This window comes from Pseudopodoces humilis, chromosome 6 (genome assembly GCF_049639895.1).
Source record: "Pseudopodoces humilis isolate 2021_Gansu_Grassland_sample_001 chromosome 6, ASM4963989v1, whole genome shotgun sequence".
NCBI classification, from domain to species: Eukaryota; Metazoa; Chordata; class Aves; order Passeriformes; family Paridae; genus Pseudopodoces; species Pseudopodoces humilis.
Window position 1 is genome coordinate 1563279 of NC_142205.1, and position 14139 is coordinate 1577417.

Below are 14139 nucleotides of genomic sequence, written 5' to 3' on the forward strand. Positions count from 1 at the left end.
AGAGGGGAAAAAAGAGTGAAAAGGAAAAACTGGAAAAAAGGTAAAAAATTAATAAAAGGAAACTGGGAAAAGGAAGGAAATAGGGGAAAGGAGAGGAGAAATTAGAAAAAAAAGAAAAAAGGTGGGAGAAGGCAGGAAAAGGAACTAAAAAGGGATAAAAGGGAAAAGGGGGGAAAGGGAAAAAAAGGGAGGAAAAGGTGCGAAAAAAGGGAGGAAAATTGGAGGAGAAAAAAGGAGGAAAACTGGGAAAAGAGAAGGGAAAGGTGGGAAAAGGGAGAAAAAATGAGGGAAAAAAGGCAGGAAAAGGAGAATAGGGGTGGAGGCAGTGGTCCCTTACAAGATCAAGAAGAAAGATCAGGAAAGGTTTCCCATCCCGAATTCCCAAATACCTGCAGTCGGCAATGACGTCATCGAGCAGTTGGGATCCCAGGGCCTCCAGCTCTGTTGGAGAGCGGTTGGATTTCAGGGCCACCAGGACCTTCTCCAGGTTTGCTTCCTGACGGAAAAATGGGGATCAGGAGTTACGGAATCACCTGGAATCCCATCCCGCTTCCAGGACATTTCCAGCAAGGGGTTGAGGAAGCTCCCTGGGATCAGAGATCCACTCCGGGTCCCACCAGGGATCTGCATCCAAAATTTTTGGAGATCCAGGGGAACCAACAGGGAAATCTGACGGGAAATGTCAGAAATCACTCAGGAGCTGAAGGATGGCGCCTGGATCCCTGGAATTGTCTCCAGGTCGGACAGGGCTTGGAGCAACCTGGGATCGTGGCAGGAATCCCTGAACATGGAATGGGATGGGATTTAAGGTTTCTCCAAACCCAAACCATTCCAGGATTCTGGAGCAGCTCTGCTCTGGAAATTCTGGGAATGTTCCCCTGGAGAAGGGCAAAATGCAGGGAATGCTGAGAGTCCCTGCAGGGGCTCCAGGAGAGCTGGAGAGGGACTGGGGCCAAGGGCTGCAGGGACAGGAGCCAGGGAATGGCTTCCACTGGGAAAGGGGAGATTGTACTGGAATCTTGGCAAGGAATTCCTGCCTGGGCTGCAATTCCCAGATTTCCTCCGGCTGCCCCTGGATCCCTGGGAATGCCCAAGGCCAGGTTGGATCCACCTGGGACAGTGGGATGGGTGGGAATGGGATGGGATTTAAGATCCCTTCCCACCCAACCCATTCCAGGATTCTGTGACTCCATGAAGCTCCTCCTCCAGCGGACACACTGAATCCGTGTCACCAGACACTCCCCACCCGCAGGTGGCCTCTGTCCCCTCCCGGTGTCACCAGGGATGTTCCCAGGATGTTCCCGAGCACTCACCAGCCGCTCGGCTCCGTGGAGCAGGAGGTTCTGGGCGTCCATGCGGTGGCTGATGTCCTCCCAGTAGGAGGAGAGCACCACCACCGGCTTCACGTTCCCCCAGGGCAGGTAATAGTAGTGACAACCTGGGGGACAGCACGGTGTCACCTCGGGATAACGGGATCCACCCCTCGGGAGCCGGGGATGAAGGGGGAAGAGCGGGATTGGGATGGGAATTTGCCACTGAAGGTGTTTGGGAGAAAGGTGGGAATGGTGCTGTGCAAATCCTTGAGATGTCACCAACATCCGATGGGATCTGACTCCGCAGCTCTGGCAGGGATGCCAGAAACCAGCTCAACATTCCTGGTGGGATGAGGATGGGAGCCAGGGAAAGGCCAGGGAAAGGTGCTCCCAAAAACCACTTCACGGAGCAGAGAGAAGTCTCAGCTTCCCTGCTCCTTCCCAGACACAAATTCCCGATGGCTGAGGTGGGAAAACTCTCTGGAGTTGTCTGGTCCAAGCAGGGACACCTTCAGCAGGATCACCTGGACACAACCTCTGGCTTCCCCTGGATCCCTGGAAGTGCCCAAGGCCAGGCTGGACATTGGGATTGGATCCAGCTGGGATGGTGGGGGGTGTCCCTGCCCATGGATGGGGTGGGATGGGATTGGATTGAAGGTAATTTCCAACCCAAACCATTCCAGGATTCCGAAGCACCTCTGCTCTGGGAGAGCTGGGAATGTTCCCCTGGAGAAGGGCAAAATGCAGGGAATGCTGAGAGTCCCTGCAGGGGCTCCAGGAGAGCTGGAGAGGGACTGGGGCCAAGGGCTGCAGGGACAGGAGCCAGGGAATGGCTTCCACTGGGAAAGGGGAGATTGGGCTGGGATCTTGGCAAGGAATTCCTGCCTGGGCTGCAATTCCCAGATTTGCTGGGGCTGATCCCTGGATCCCTGGGAATGCCCAAGGCCAGGTTGGGATGGACTTGGATCCACCTGGGACACAGCAGAACGCTCCCCTACCCACAAAACCAAACAACCTTCAAGCCCCTCCCAACCCAAACCATTCCATAATTCTGGGATTCTCTTCCGCCAGCCGGGTTCGGATCATCCGAAAGGACGGGATCCGTGCCGTGCTCACCATCGAAGACGGCCCGGCTGTACTGGGTGGTGGAGGCCAGGGGCAGGCAGGTGGTGTCGAACTTGTTGCCGTAATTCCCGATGCTGACCTCGAACTGGATGGCGCCGTCCACGCCCTGGAGCATCGTGGCCGAGTAGAAGGCGGCAAAGAGGGAATATTTCCGTCGGCGCAGGTATTTCTGGAATACGGATGGGAACTGGATGTGGAGGAGATGCTGCTGATGATCTCCAGGAGGTTGAGCTGGGAGAGGCTGGAGGGTAAATCCTGAGGAGCGGCTGAGGGAGGTTGAAATGGACTGAAGAACCAGGAAAAGCTGAGGGAGGTGGGAATGGTCTGGAGAACTGGAAAAAGCTGAGGGAGCTAGGAAGGGACTGGAGAACCAGGAAAAGCTGAGGGAGATGGGAATGGTCTGGAGAACCAGGAAAAGCTGAGGGAGCTGGGAAAGGGGCTCAGTCTGGAAAAAACAGGGATCCAGAGGGACCTTCTGGCTCTCCACAACTCCCTGGAATGTTGGAACCAGGTAGGAGAGGGGATCTGATCCCAGGGAATAACAGGAAAAGAGGGAACAGCCTCAGGCTGTGCCAGGATCAGCTCAGGCTGGACAGCAGCAGGAATTTCCTCATGGAAAAGGCAGTAAGGGATTGGGAGCACCCAGGGAGGTTGGGAATCCTCATCCCTGGAGGTGTCCAAGGAATTCCTGGATGTGGCTTTCAGTGCCGAGGTGGGAATCGGGCACAGCTCAGACTCGATGACCTTGGAGAGCTTTTCCAACCTCAGTGATCCTGGGATGGGAATTCTCTTGCAGGGGGAAAGACAAACTTTGCAGCACAGGAATTTTGGGGGGATTTTAGGAAAACCAGATGGAAGAGGAGGCTGCAACTTCTCATGGAAAAGGAGCCAAAGGAGGAAATCTGAGAGAGCCAGAATGAAGGGAAATCTCCCACAATGTCATGGGAGACCTTGACAGGTCTAAAGGAGCTCCAGGAGAGCTGGGAATGTTCCCCTGGAGAAGGGCAAAATGCAGGGAATGCTGAGAGTCCCTGCAGGGGCTCCAGGAGAGCTGGAGAGGGACTGGGGCCAAGGGCTGCAGGGACAGGAGCCAGGGAATGGCTTCCACTGGGAAAGGGGAGATTGGGCTGGGATCTTGGCAAGGAATTCCTGCCTGGGCTGCAATTCCCAGATTTCCTCCAGCTGCCCCTGGATCCCTGGCAGTGCCCAAGGCCAGGCTGGACACTGGGGCTCAGATCCACCTGGGATCAGAGATTTGTCATTGCCCATGCAACAAGATCAGCTTCAAAGTCCATTCCCACCCAAACCATTCCATGATCCCACAATTCCATGCCCACCATGACCAGCTCAGATGGATCAACTTGGGCACTTTGGAGTGGAAATCCAGCAGGAAACTCCCTCCAGGAGCTCATGGAGCATGGGAAAACCCCCACCCATGGCTGACATCCCCTCCATAGCATCCCATGTGCCAATCCCAGAGATTTTCCAGAAATTCCAATACCTCCACCCTCAGGATGTCATCAGCAGGAATCTCCTCCACCTTCTGCTCCATGTGCTCCACCAGTTTGGTCTCCAGCTCCACCAGGATCCGGCCCCGATAGGCGACCCCCTCGCCCTTAGGATAGACCAGGAACAGGCGTCAGGATCCCGGAATTCCCTTCCCGAGACCGAGCTCTGCCTTTGCTTCCAAGGAGCTCCACTGCGAGCACCAAGCACAGGCAAAGAATTCCAGCCGGCGCTTCCGAGATGGAATTTTGGGAGCAGAGCAGGATCGGGAGGCATTAGCGGGAATTGCCGGGAGCGGGAAACGCAGCGCAGGCTCCTGATGACAAAGCCAGGTTGGATTAGAAGCAGCTTTTTTTTTTTGGAAAAAGAGGAGCTGGAGGGTTATTTTGGGATGTGCCGGGAAGCAGCCGATGTCACCTTTCCCAAATTGAGCGTCTCGTAGGGATCGGGAAATCCGGTGAATTCCCGGGGGCTGCCATACAGGTTGATGTAGCAGGGCCCGAAGGTCGGCAGGAATCCCAGCCCGTCATCCACTGGGAATGGCAGGGAAAAGAGGGATTAGGGACTCCTGGAGGCACCTTGGGAACGCGTCACGCGTGCTGAAGGATCACAGGGATCACACAGCTGGAGGCGACCAAAATCCTGGAATTTCCACCCATTTGGAATCCCACAACCTCACCTTGGAGCTGGAGGGTGTGGCGCTGAATCCTGGGAATTCCCAATCCCAGGAAAATCCCCATGGAAAAGGGCAGGGTCAGAGAGGGTTCAGACCATAGTAAGAGTGACAGAAGAGAGGGAAGAGCCTCAGGATGTGCCAAGGGAAGTTTGGGTTGGATTTTTGGGAAAATTCCTTCCTGGAAAGGCCTGTTCCCATCCCTGGAGGGACTGAACATCCCTGTGGATGTGGCACTTGGGGACACGGATACGGATTTGCCTTGGCAGCCAATGGATCGGAGGGATTTTCCAATCCTGTGATTCCATGAGGAGAACCACTCGTTTTTATGGAATTTTGAGCGGGAATCCTGCCCTGAGCTCCGTGCGCCCAGCTGGCTCCACATTCTGGACACGACAGAATCCCGGGAATCCCCAAACCGGAGCCATTCCCTTTTCCCGAGGTGCCCAACTCATCCCAGCTCATCCTCCCCCAGTCCAGAGAGCGGAACCAGCAAAACCAGTCCCGGGAGGTGCTGGAAAACTGGGATGTTACTGGGAACGTACGGTCCGAGGGTTTCAGAGGCTTCACAGGAGCAGGAAACTCATCTGAGGCACAAAGAGAGGGAGAGAGGTTGGGAAAGGTTGGAAGAGGAGCATGGAAAAGGGATGGAGATGGGAATGAGGGTGGAGATTCCCGCAGGCTTTAGTGTGGAGAGACAGAGAGTGAAAGTGAGAGGTTTTTTAATGGAATCATGGAATTATGGAATGGTTGGGGTGGGAAGGGACCTTAAAGCCCATCCAGGTGCATCCAGAGACACTTCCCACTATCCCAGGTCGTTCCAAGCCTTGTCCAACCTTGGACAATTCCAGAGGCTGTGGGATTGGAGCAGGATTGGAGCTTCTCTGAGTGGCATTCCCAGGCATTTCCTTGGGAAAATCCCAGTGGTGGGAAGGGAAATGCCAATCCTGGATTCTCCTCCATTCCCATCCTCCCTCCTGGCCTCTCTCTCTCTCTCCAGCCCATCCCAGGATCTGTGTTGCGATTTGGGAAGAGGGGACTGGACAGTGCCAGGGGTAGGACACGGGTGGAGCCTCTGGATCGTGTCCTGATCCATGGAATCATGGAATGGCTCTGAAAGACCTTAAAGCTCATCCTATTCCATGGGCAGGGACACATCCCACCATCCCAGGGTGCTCCGTGCTTTTTTCCAACATGGCCATCCCGTGTCCCTACGGCTCACACGGAGGTCACAAAGCCAAGTGCGGAATTCCCGCTGGGATCGCGGATTCCATGGAAGCGCTGCCAATGGGAAAAGCTCATGCACGTGGAAGCTCCAAGCCCTCGGCAGCTCCAAAGCCATGTCCCAAATTCCCGCCCTCCCACCTGGCACCGGTGACAGTGACGGTGACAGTGACATCCGGCTGAGCCCTGCCGTGCCTGGGCATCCTGAACCTCAGAAAATTCCCAGGATTCGGAGCAGCACGGGCTGGATGGGAATTCCCAGCCTGTGACAGTCCCTAAATGTCACCTCAGTGGGGCCACGGGGGGGCGTGGCCTCTGCCAGCAGCGGTGTCACCATGGGTGTCACCAACCTCCAGCACCCACGGGCCTGCAGCCTCCATGCCCCATTCCCAAGAATCCACCCAATCCCAAAAATCCAGAGGGGTTGGATCCATCCAGGAATGGGGCACGGCTTGGAGCGACCCCATCGCACATCCCCAGGAGGGGATGGTGACAGCTGTGACGTCCCCAGAGCCACCACCAACCTCCAGCCACGCCATGGACCTGCAACTTCCTTCCCCTATTCCCAAGAATCCACCCAATCCCAAAAATCCAGAGGGGTTGGATCCATCCAGGAATGGGGCACGGCTTGGAGCGACCCCATCGCACGTCCCCAGGAGGGGATGGTGACAGCTGTGACGTCCCCAAAGCCACCACCAACCTCCAGCCGTGCCATGCAGCTCCTCCAAGGCCATGCATCCCAAATCCCGGCCCGCTTCCCGCCCTTACCCTCCAGCTCCCCGCCGGGGGCCGAAATCTTGGACATTCCGAGGAAAGCGGTGCCGATGACGTCATTGTGCGTCAGACGGTCCCTGCGAGGTGACATCGTCACTTTGGGGACCGCGGTGGGGGGGATGTCCCCATGCCCTTCCCTCCGCTCCGGGCACTGGGAATTCCACTGGGAATTCCACTGGGAATGCCCTTCCCCGCTCACCAGTCGGTCACACGGATCCTCATCCGCTCGCACATGGAAGGGAACTGGGAAAAGGGATACGGGAAGAGGGTGAGTGGCGCTGGGGACAGCGGGAGGGGACCTTGGGGACACCGTGAAGGGACCTTGGGGACACCGGCGCTCACCATGGCCGGCAGCGTCAGGCACTGGTTCCACTGGGGGTTGGCGTTTTTCTCCAGGATCCGGGAGTACAGCTGGAATGGAGGGATGGGAAGAGGGAAAAGTTGGTGTTGCCCCAAGAAAGCGGCTGCTGGTGCAGTTGATGGAGTTGGGAAACCTCAGATTCCTTAAAATCCAGCTTCAGCTTCCCTAAAATCCACCCTCAGATTCCTTAAAATCCGGCCTTAGATTCCCAAAATTTGAGGCTCAAATTCCCTCAAATCCAGCTTCAGATTCCCTAAAATCCAGCCTCAAGTTCCCCAAAATCCAGCCTTAGATTCCCAAAAGCTGAGGTTCACATTGCCCCAAATCCAGTCTCAAATTCCCTAAAATCCAGTCTCAGATTCCCTAAAATCCATCCTCCATTCCATGGGGTTCCTAAGCCCCCCAGCACAAGATGTTTTGGATTTCCCAGGGATCTTCCCACCTTGGGATCAGCAGGATCACGTTTGCCCCATTCCAGGAGCAAATTCCCCCATACCAAGACCAAATTCCCTCATTCCAGGACCAAATTCTCCCATTCCAGAGCCAAATTCCTCCATTCCAGGACCGAATTCCCCCATTCCAGGACCGAATTCCTCCATTAAAAGACCAAATCTGCTCATTCCAGGTCCAGGCTTGGGGATCCACAGGGAATGTCCCACTGCCATCCCAACCCTGAGGATATCCTGGTGCCATCCCAATCCCAAAGATCTGGGTGGGAATGTCCCACTGCCATTCCCAATCCCAAATTCCTGGGGACCCTCCCACTGCCATTCCAGCTCCAAGGACATCCCACTGAAATCCCAGTCCCAAAAATCTGGGTGGGAATGTCCCACTGCCATTCCCAATCCCAAAGACATCCCACTGAAATCCCAATCCCAGAGACCCAGGAGGTCTCTGGATCTCACTGAAATCCCAATCCCAAAGATCTGGGTGGGAATGTCCCACTGCCATCCCAACCCTGAGGACCATGAGAGATCATCCCGCAGCCATTCCCAATCCCAGGATCATCCCGCTGTTATCCCAGCCCCGGGAACACCGCGCTGCCATCCCAATCCCGGCTTCCTCCCGCTGCCATTCCCAGGATCCGGGCGGATCCCGCTCCACTGACCGTTTTCCCGGCAAAGCTGACTTCCACAAAGGGATCCACCAGGTTCTTCTTGTTGCTCTCGAAGCCGAAGATCTGCCGGACGTTGTCCATGACGGCGTCATCCACTGGGAAAAGAGGGAGATGCCAAAACCCACGGAATTCCGCGGCATCCGGAGGGTCCCAGCTGGGGATGAGTATTCCCATGGAGGAGATGCTCTCCAGGCGGGAAAAGCAGGGGGATAAAACCAGTTTGGAGCAGTAAGAAACCTCTCCCATAAAACCGCCCGATATCCTTGGATTGAGATACGGATCTTTCCCTTCTCCGGGCCATAATTCCCGCCTGGAATGTCGCGATTCAGAGAGATCTGAAGGAAAAACCTACTCTGGGGCAAATCCTCGGCTTTGAAGATCTTGAGGCAGAACTGGGCCCCCCTGAGGGTGACCCCGGTGGGGCGCAGCAGATTGGCCTCGATGTCCTCCTTGTCCTCGGCCGCCTCCTTCTTCTCCAGCTGAGGGAAGAGGACAAAGGGAAAAGTCACCCCGGATTCGGGAATGGGCAGGAAAATCCCCAATGGGAGAAGTTGGGTGGATTTGTCGTTCCTGGGAGTGCCCAAGGTGAGGTTGGAGGGGGTGTGAGCAACCTGGGATAGTGGGAGGGATCCTCAACATGGAATGGGGTGGGATGGATCCAAACCCAAACCATTCCAGGATTCTGGAGCCCCTCTGCTCTGGAGCCAGGATTTCTGGGAGAGCTGGGAATGTTCCCCTGGAGAAGGGCAAAATGCAGGGAATGCTGAGAGTCCCTGCAGGGGCTCCAGGAGAGCTGGAGAGGGACTGGGGCCAAGGGCTGCAGGGACAGGAGCCAGGGAATGGCTTCCACTGGGAAAGGGGAGATTGGGCTGGGATCTTGGCAAGGAATTCCTGCCTGGGCTGCAATTCCCAGATTTGCTGGGGCTGCTGATCCCTGGATCCCTGGGAATGCCCAAGGCCAGGTTGGACATTGGGGTTGGATCCACCTGGGATGGTGGGAGCTGTCCCTGGGTGGGAATGGGTGGGATTTAAATCCCCCCCAAACCATTCCATGATTCCATGAGAAAATGCAGCGCTTTTCCCTCAAAATGGGGAAGATCCAAGCTGTGGCTTCCCTGGGAATGGTGGTGCGGATTGGTGGATGTTGGCTGGAATATCCCAGGGCTGGAATTCCCCAGGGCTGGAATATCCCAGAGCTGGAATGCCCCAGGGCTGGAATGTCCCAGGGCTGGAATATCCCAGAACTGGAATATCCCAGGGCTGGAATATCCCAGGGCTGGAATATCCCCCCATTCCCAGCTGGAATACTCACGGGAGCTTCGTCTCCAGGCCCCAGCACGCAGGCGCTGACCTTCAGGTAGCCCTTGGCTCCCGCGGAAAAATCCTCCGGATCCGAGAGGAGCAGCCACTTCCTGCGGAAAGCGTGTTCTGCGGGAAAACGTGGGAAACCGGGAATTAGTCCCCGGGTGTGCAGGGAGGTCAGGGATGCTCCTGGATGAAAATCATGGAATGGGATAAGGGAATATTTCAGTTCCTTTTCAAAGAAAGGGACCAGGGAAGAGGGAGGGGTTTTTTTTGGAATTCCCAGAGAAGTTGTGGATGCTCCATCCCTGGAAGTGTCCAGGTCGGATGGGATTTTTCCCTGGATGGAACCGGATGATCCAGAAAGTTCCTTCCCACCCAAACCATTCCGGGATTCCAGGATCGTGGATACAGGGTTCCTCTAGGGAAGAGTTGGGATGTGTGGGCGCATTTCCCGAAAAAAATGAAGGAGTTTCCCAAGGCTCACTTGGCTCGGAGTAAACGGTCTCCACGTCCATCTGCGGGATTAAAGGAAAAGGAGATTCCAGAGTTCATCCAGAGCGGGAAACTCCGGGAAAAGGGGATCTGATCTTACCCGGAATTCCCCGATCACTGAATCCGTGCGGAACGATCGAGAATCCACGACCTGAAAATGAGGGAAAAAGGGGAATCCGACCCAAATCCTGCCGGGATGGGGGATCCTGGGGAACAGGGGGTTTTTCCCTGGAAAGGGGAGAATTCCAGGTTTTCCCAACACTCACCATGAGGAAAATGGGAGCATCGAACAGCTCCGATGGGGAGTCGAAAACATTGAAGAAAAAAGTCTGTGGAAAACCAGGATGAGGATGAGTTATCCCAGTTTTCCCCCTGGAGCTCATTCCCACATCCCGGCCTCTCCCAGGAATTGTTGGAGCAGGAATTCCCGCTGACCTCATCGAAGAAGGGGCTGTTCCCTTTCCGGATCCGCGTTCTCCGCGTTTGTCCGGCCACCGTCACCTTCACCACCGGCCGGATCTGGATCCCGGGAAGCTGCCGGGCCTCAATGACCCTCACCCGGATCTGGGATGGGATGGAGGACAGGGAATTAGCAGGATGGGAATCACCGGGATCATCCCACGGGATGGAGGACAGGGAATCACTGGGATCATCCCATGGGATAGAGGACAAAGAATCACTGGGATGATCCCATGGGATGGAGAACGAGGAATCATCAGAATGGGAATCACCGGGATCATCCCATGGGATGGAGGACAGGGAATCACCAGGATCTGGGATGGGATGGAAGGCAAAGAATCACCAGGATCATCCCATGGGTAGAAAACAGGGAATTACCGGGAGATGGGATGGGATGGGATGGGATGGGATGGGATGGGATGGGATGGGATGGGATGGGATGGGATGGGATGGGATGGGATGGGATGGGATGGGATGGAAAACAGGGAATCACTGGGGTTTGGGATGGGACGGAGGACAAGGAACCAGCAGGATCATCCCACAGGATGGAGGACAAGGAATCTCCAGGACAACCTGCAGGATTTTATGGGAACAGCTCACCCCACCTGGAAGTCCTGTGGTTTGTTGGATAACGGTTTTTTGGGAGAGCTCCTCCTCCTCCTCTTCACCCCCTGGATGTGATTCCCGGGCGGTTTCTTTGGGAATGAGGGCGCCTCCGAGCCCGGTGCTCCCGAGGATGCCGAGGGCTCCGTGTCCCCTGTGGCCTCCGGATCTTCCGTGTCCTCCTCTCCGGCCGTCTCTGCCCGGCGGGAGAAGGGAAATGTGGGATTTGGGAACGGGTTTGGATTCCAAAATCCGGGATGGGAAGGGGTTGTGGTTACCGGTGACCGTGTCCAGCTCGGCAGCAGCCGGGGCCGGCTCCGGAGGGGCCGGAGGCGGGAAAAGCGGGATAGCTCCCGGAGGGGGGATGTAGGACACCTGCAGAAACAGGGAAGCCTGGAAAACAGGGAATGAGTGTCAGAGAGGCCGGGATGGGAGAGCTGGGATCAAACTGGGAGGGACAGGCTCAGACTGGGATCAGACTGGGACAGAAGGGATTCAGACTGGTCCCAAACTGGGAACCCCAACTGGTCCAAACAGGGAGCCCAGACTGGGAGCCCAAACTGGTCCCAAACTGGGAGCCCAAACTGGGAGCCCAAACTGGTCCCAAACTGGGAGCCACAACTGGTCCAAACTGGGAGCCACAATTGGTTTGCCATGGCTCATACTGGTCCCAAAATGGGAGCCCCAACTGGTCTCAAACTGGAAATCCCAACTGGTCCAAACTGGGAGCCCAAACTGGTCCGAACTGGGAGCCCAAACTGGTCCAAACTGGGAGCCTCAACTGGTCCCAAACTGGTCCCAGACTGGGAGCCACAACCAGTCCCAAACCAGGAGCCCCATCTGGTCCAAACTGGGAACCCCAACCGGCCCCAAACAGGTCCAAACTGGGAACCCCAACCGGCCCCAAACTGATCCCAGACTGGGGGTCCAAACTGGGAGCCACAACTGGTCCCAAACTGGTTAAAACTGGTCCCAAACTGGGAGCCACAACCGGTCCCAAACCAGGAGCCCCAACTGGTCCAAACTGGGAACCCCAACCGGTCCCAAACAGGTCCAAACTGGGAGCCACAACCAGTCCCAAACTGGGAGCCCCAAGTGTTCCAAACTGGTCCCAAACTGGTCCAAACTGGTCCCAAACTGGTCCAAACTGGTCGCCAGGCCCTCACCCCAGTGCTCTCCTTGCGCGAGTCCAGCAGGGGGAGGCTGAACGAGGCCGCCAGGCTGGGAGTGCCCAGAACATCCCGGAGCGGCACCCGGGATTCTCCCAAAAACCTGCGGGAAACAGGGAGAGGGCTCAGGGCTGATCCAAGGGCATCCGAACCATTCCCGAGCCACGGATGGGAGTCTGGAGGAGGCCACAGAGATGGAGTCAGGATTTCTGGGAGATTCTGGGAATGTTCCCCTGGAGAAGGGCAAAATGCAGGGAATGCTGAGAGTCCCTGCAGGGGCTCCAGGAGAGCTGGAGAGGGACTGGGGCCAAGGGCTGCAGGGACAGGAGCCAGGGAATGGCTTCCACTGGGAAAGGGGAGATTGGGCTGGGATCTTGGCAAGGAATTCCTGCCTGGGCTGCAATTCCCAGATTTGCTGGGGCTGCCCCTGGATCCCTGGGAGCGCCCAAGGCCGGGTTGGATCTGCCTGGGACAGTGGGAGGTGTCAGTCGGAATCTTCCTGCTCCAGGATCCAGGACCCTCCTCCCGTTTTCCCGTGGCTATTTATGGGCACCCAGGAGTTGGAGCAGCCCCAAATTCCAGCTCCTTTGGATTTCAGCCCGGCAGCAATTCCAGCCTCGGCTCCAGCCCTGGAATCAGGATCCTTCCTGCCCGGGCCTCATTCCCTAGCTCCTATCCCTAAAAATAAATCCCTTCCTCTGTTTTTCCCCTTTTCCAAGCAGCTCTCGCACCCCGTGGAGCCGGGAAAAGCCTGGAATCACAGGAATCCCGGCATTCCTCACCCAGAAGGAGCCCCCGATCCATGGGGAACCCCTGGAATGGGGGACACCGGGATCAGCCGGAGGAAGGAAGCCGGAGGCTCCGCTCCCACCACCCTTCCCGGCACTGCCGGCGCCTTGGGGAATGATCTTGGCAGCGCTTCCCAAATCCCGGCCAAGTGTCCAAAGTGTCCATCCCCAAACAACGACCCCCTGTGTATTCCCGACCTTCCAACGCTGGAATTTCCCCTCGGATTCCGAGCGAAGCGGCCCAAAAATGTGGCTCCGGCCTCCCACGGCCTCCCCCGCTCCCACAGCGGGAATCCACGGAGTCCGGGAAGAGCCGGGTGAACCCCGGGATTGGGAAAAGGGAGAGGGTGTGGTGTCCGGCTCCGGAATTTTTCCCACCTGTTTCTTCCCACGGTTTCATGGTCCTTGACCACCACGGTGAGCTCGGCATCGGGATCCAGCGGGATTCCCTTCAGATCCCACTCGAATCCCTGGGGAAAAAAGAAGAGGGAGAGGTCGGGATCAGCACCTGGAAGTGGAAAACCCAAATCTCAAAACCCTTCGGGACCACGGCGTTCCCAAAGTCAAATTTCCCAGCAAATCCACCGGGGAAAGTTGCCTTGGGAAAAAGTTTTCCTTGGCCATGGATTGCCAGGAAGGAGCAAATCCCAGGAGCTGTTCCAGCCCCAAATCCGTGCCCGTTTTCCCACCAAGTTCCCTGTTTTTATTTTTTTTTTGGAATTTTGGCCCATGGGAGCACAAGGACAGGGTTGGAAGGGAAAAGGTGCTGGAAAAATTCCCATTCCATGGAAATTTCTTGTAACCGAGTCCGGATAAGACCTTGATGGAAGGGGAAGAGATTGGAATTCTGCCTGGAATTCTGGAGCAGACAGGGAACGATCCCGAATTTTCCATGGGGAGGAAGCCCCAGGGAATCACCTGAGCTCGGGGCCGTTTTCTGGGATCAGGGATGAAATCCAGGGATTGGGAATTCTCACCTCATTCCAGACAGGATTGATGTTGTTCTTGATGACCTTTGTCCTCTTCTTGACACCTGGAAGGAGAAAAACTGGGATTGGGATCTTCCTGTGGATCGGGAGCTTCCCAGGGATCAGGATCTGGAATGAAACTCTGGGGCTGAGCTTCCAGGGATTCCCACAATTCCCTGGATCAGGCTCCGTTCCCTGCTCCCAGCTGGAGCTGAACTTCCAAGAATTCCTAGGAAAATTGTTGAATCCTGTTCTCTGCTCC

General features: G+C 56.2%; 1 protein-coding gene across 12 annotated transcripts in view; it reads right to left on the reverse strand.

Moving 5' to 3' along the window:
* DYSF (dysferlin) overlaps positions 1–14139 on the reverse strand; it is a 76437-nt gene that overhangs the window by 58776 nt on the left and 3522 nt on the right. For 7 of the 12 annotated variants that reach the window (XM_014261144.2, XM_014261143.2, XM_014261136.2 and 4 more), the window contains exons 2-22: positions 13887–13942; positions 13288–13379; positions 12119–12224; positions 11231–11345; positions 10955–11148; positions 10326–10454; positions 10157–10219; positions 9991–10041; positions 9883–9913; positions 9406–9521; positions 8446–8572; positions 8085–8188; positions 6958–7026; positions 6815–6858; positions 6610–6692; positions 5163–5204; positions 4362–4477; positions 3940–4053; positions 2430–2607; positions 1314–1438; positions 390–496 (exon numbers count right to left, since the gene is read on the reverse strand). In XM_014261144.2, coding sequence (XP_014116619.2) covers positions 390–496; positions 1314–1438; positions 2430–2607; positions 3940–4053; positions 4362–4477; positions 5163–5204; positions 6610–6692; positions 6815–6858; positions 6958–7026; positions 8085–8188; positions 8446–8572; positions 9406–9521; positions 9883–9913; positions 9991–10041; positions 10157–10219; positions 10326–10454; positions 10955–11148; positions 11231–11345; positions 12119–12224; positions 13288–13379; positions 13887–13942 — 2062 coding nt within the window. The remainder of the gene's footprint in view (positions 1–389; positions 497–1313; positions 1439–2429; positions 2608–3939; positions 4054–4361; positions 4478–5162; positions 5205–6609; positions 6693–6814; positions 6859–6957; positions 7027–8084; positions 8189–8445; positions 8573–9405; positions 9522–9882; positions 9914–9990; positions 10042–10156; positions 10220–10325; positions 10455–10954; positions 11149–11230; positions 11346–12118; positions 12225–13287; positions 13380–13886; positions 13943–14139) is intronic. The other 5 variants (XM_014261146.2, XM_014261145.2, XM_014261139.2 and 2 more) reach the window with 1 other exon arrangement.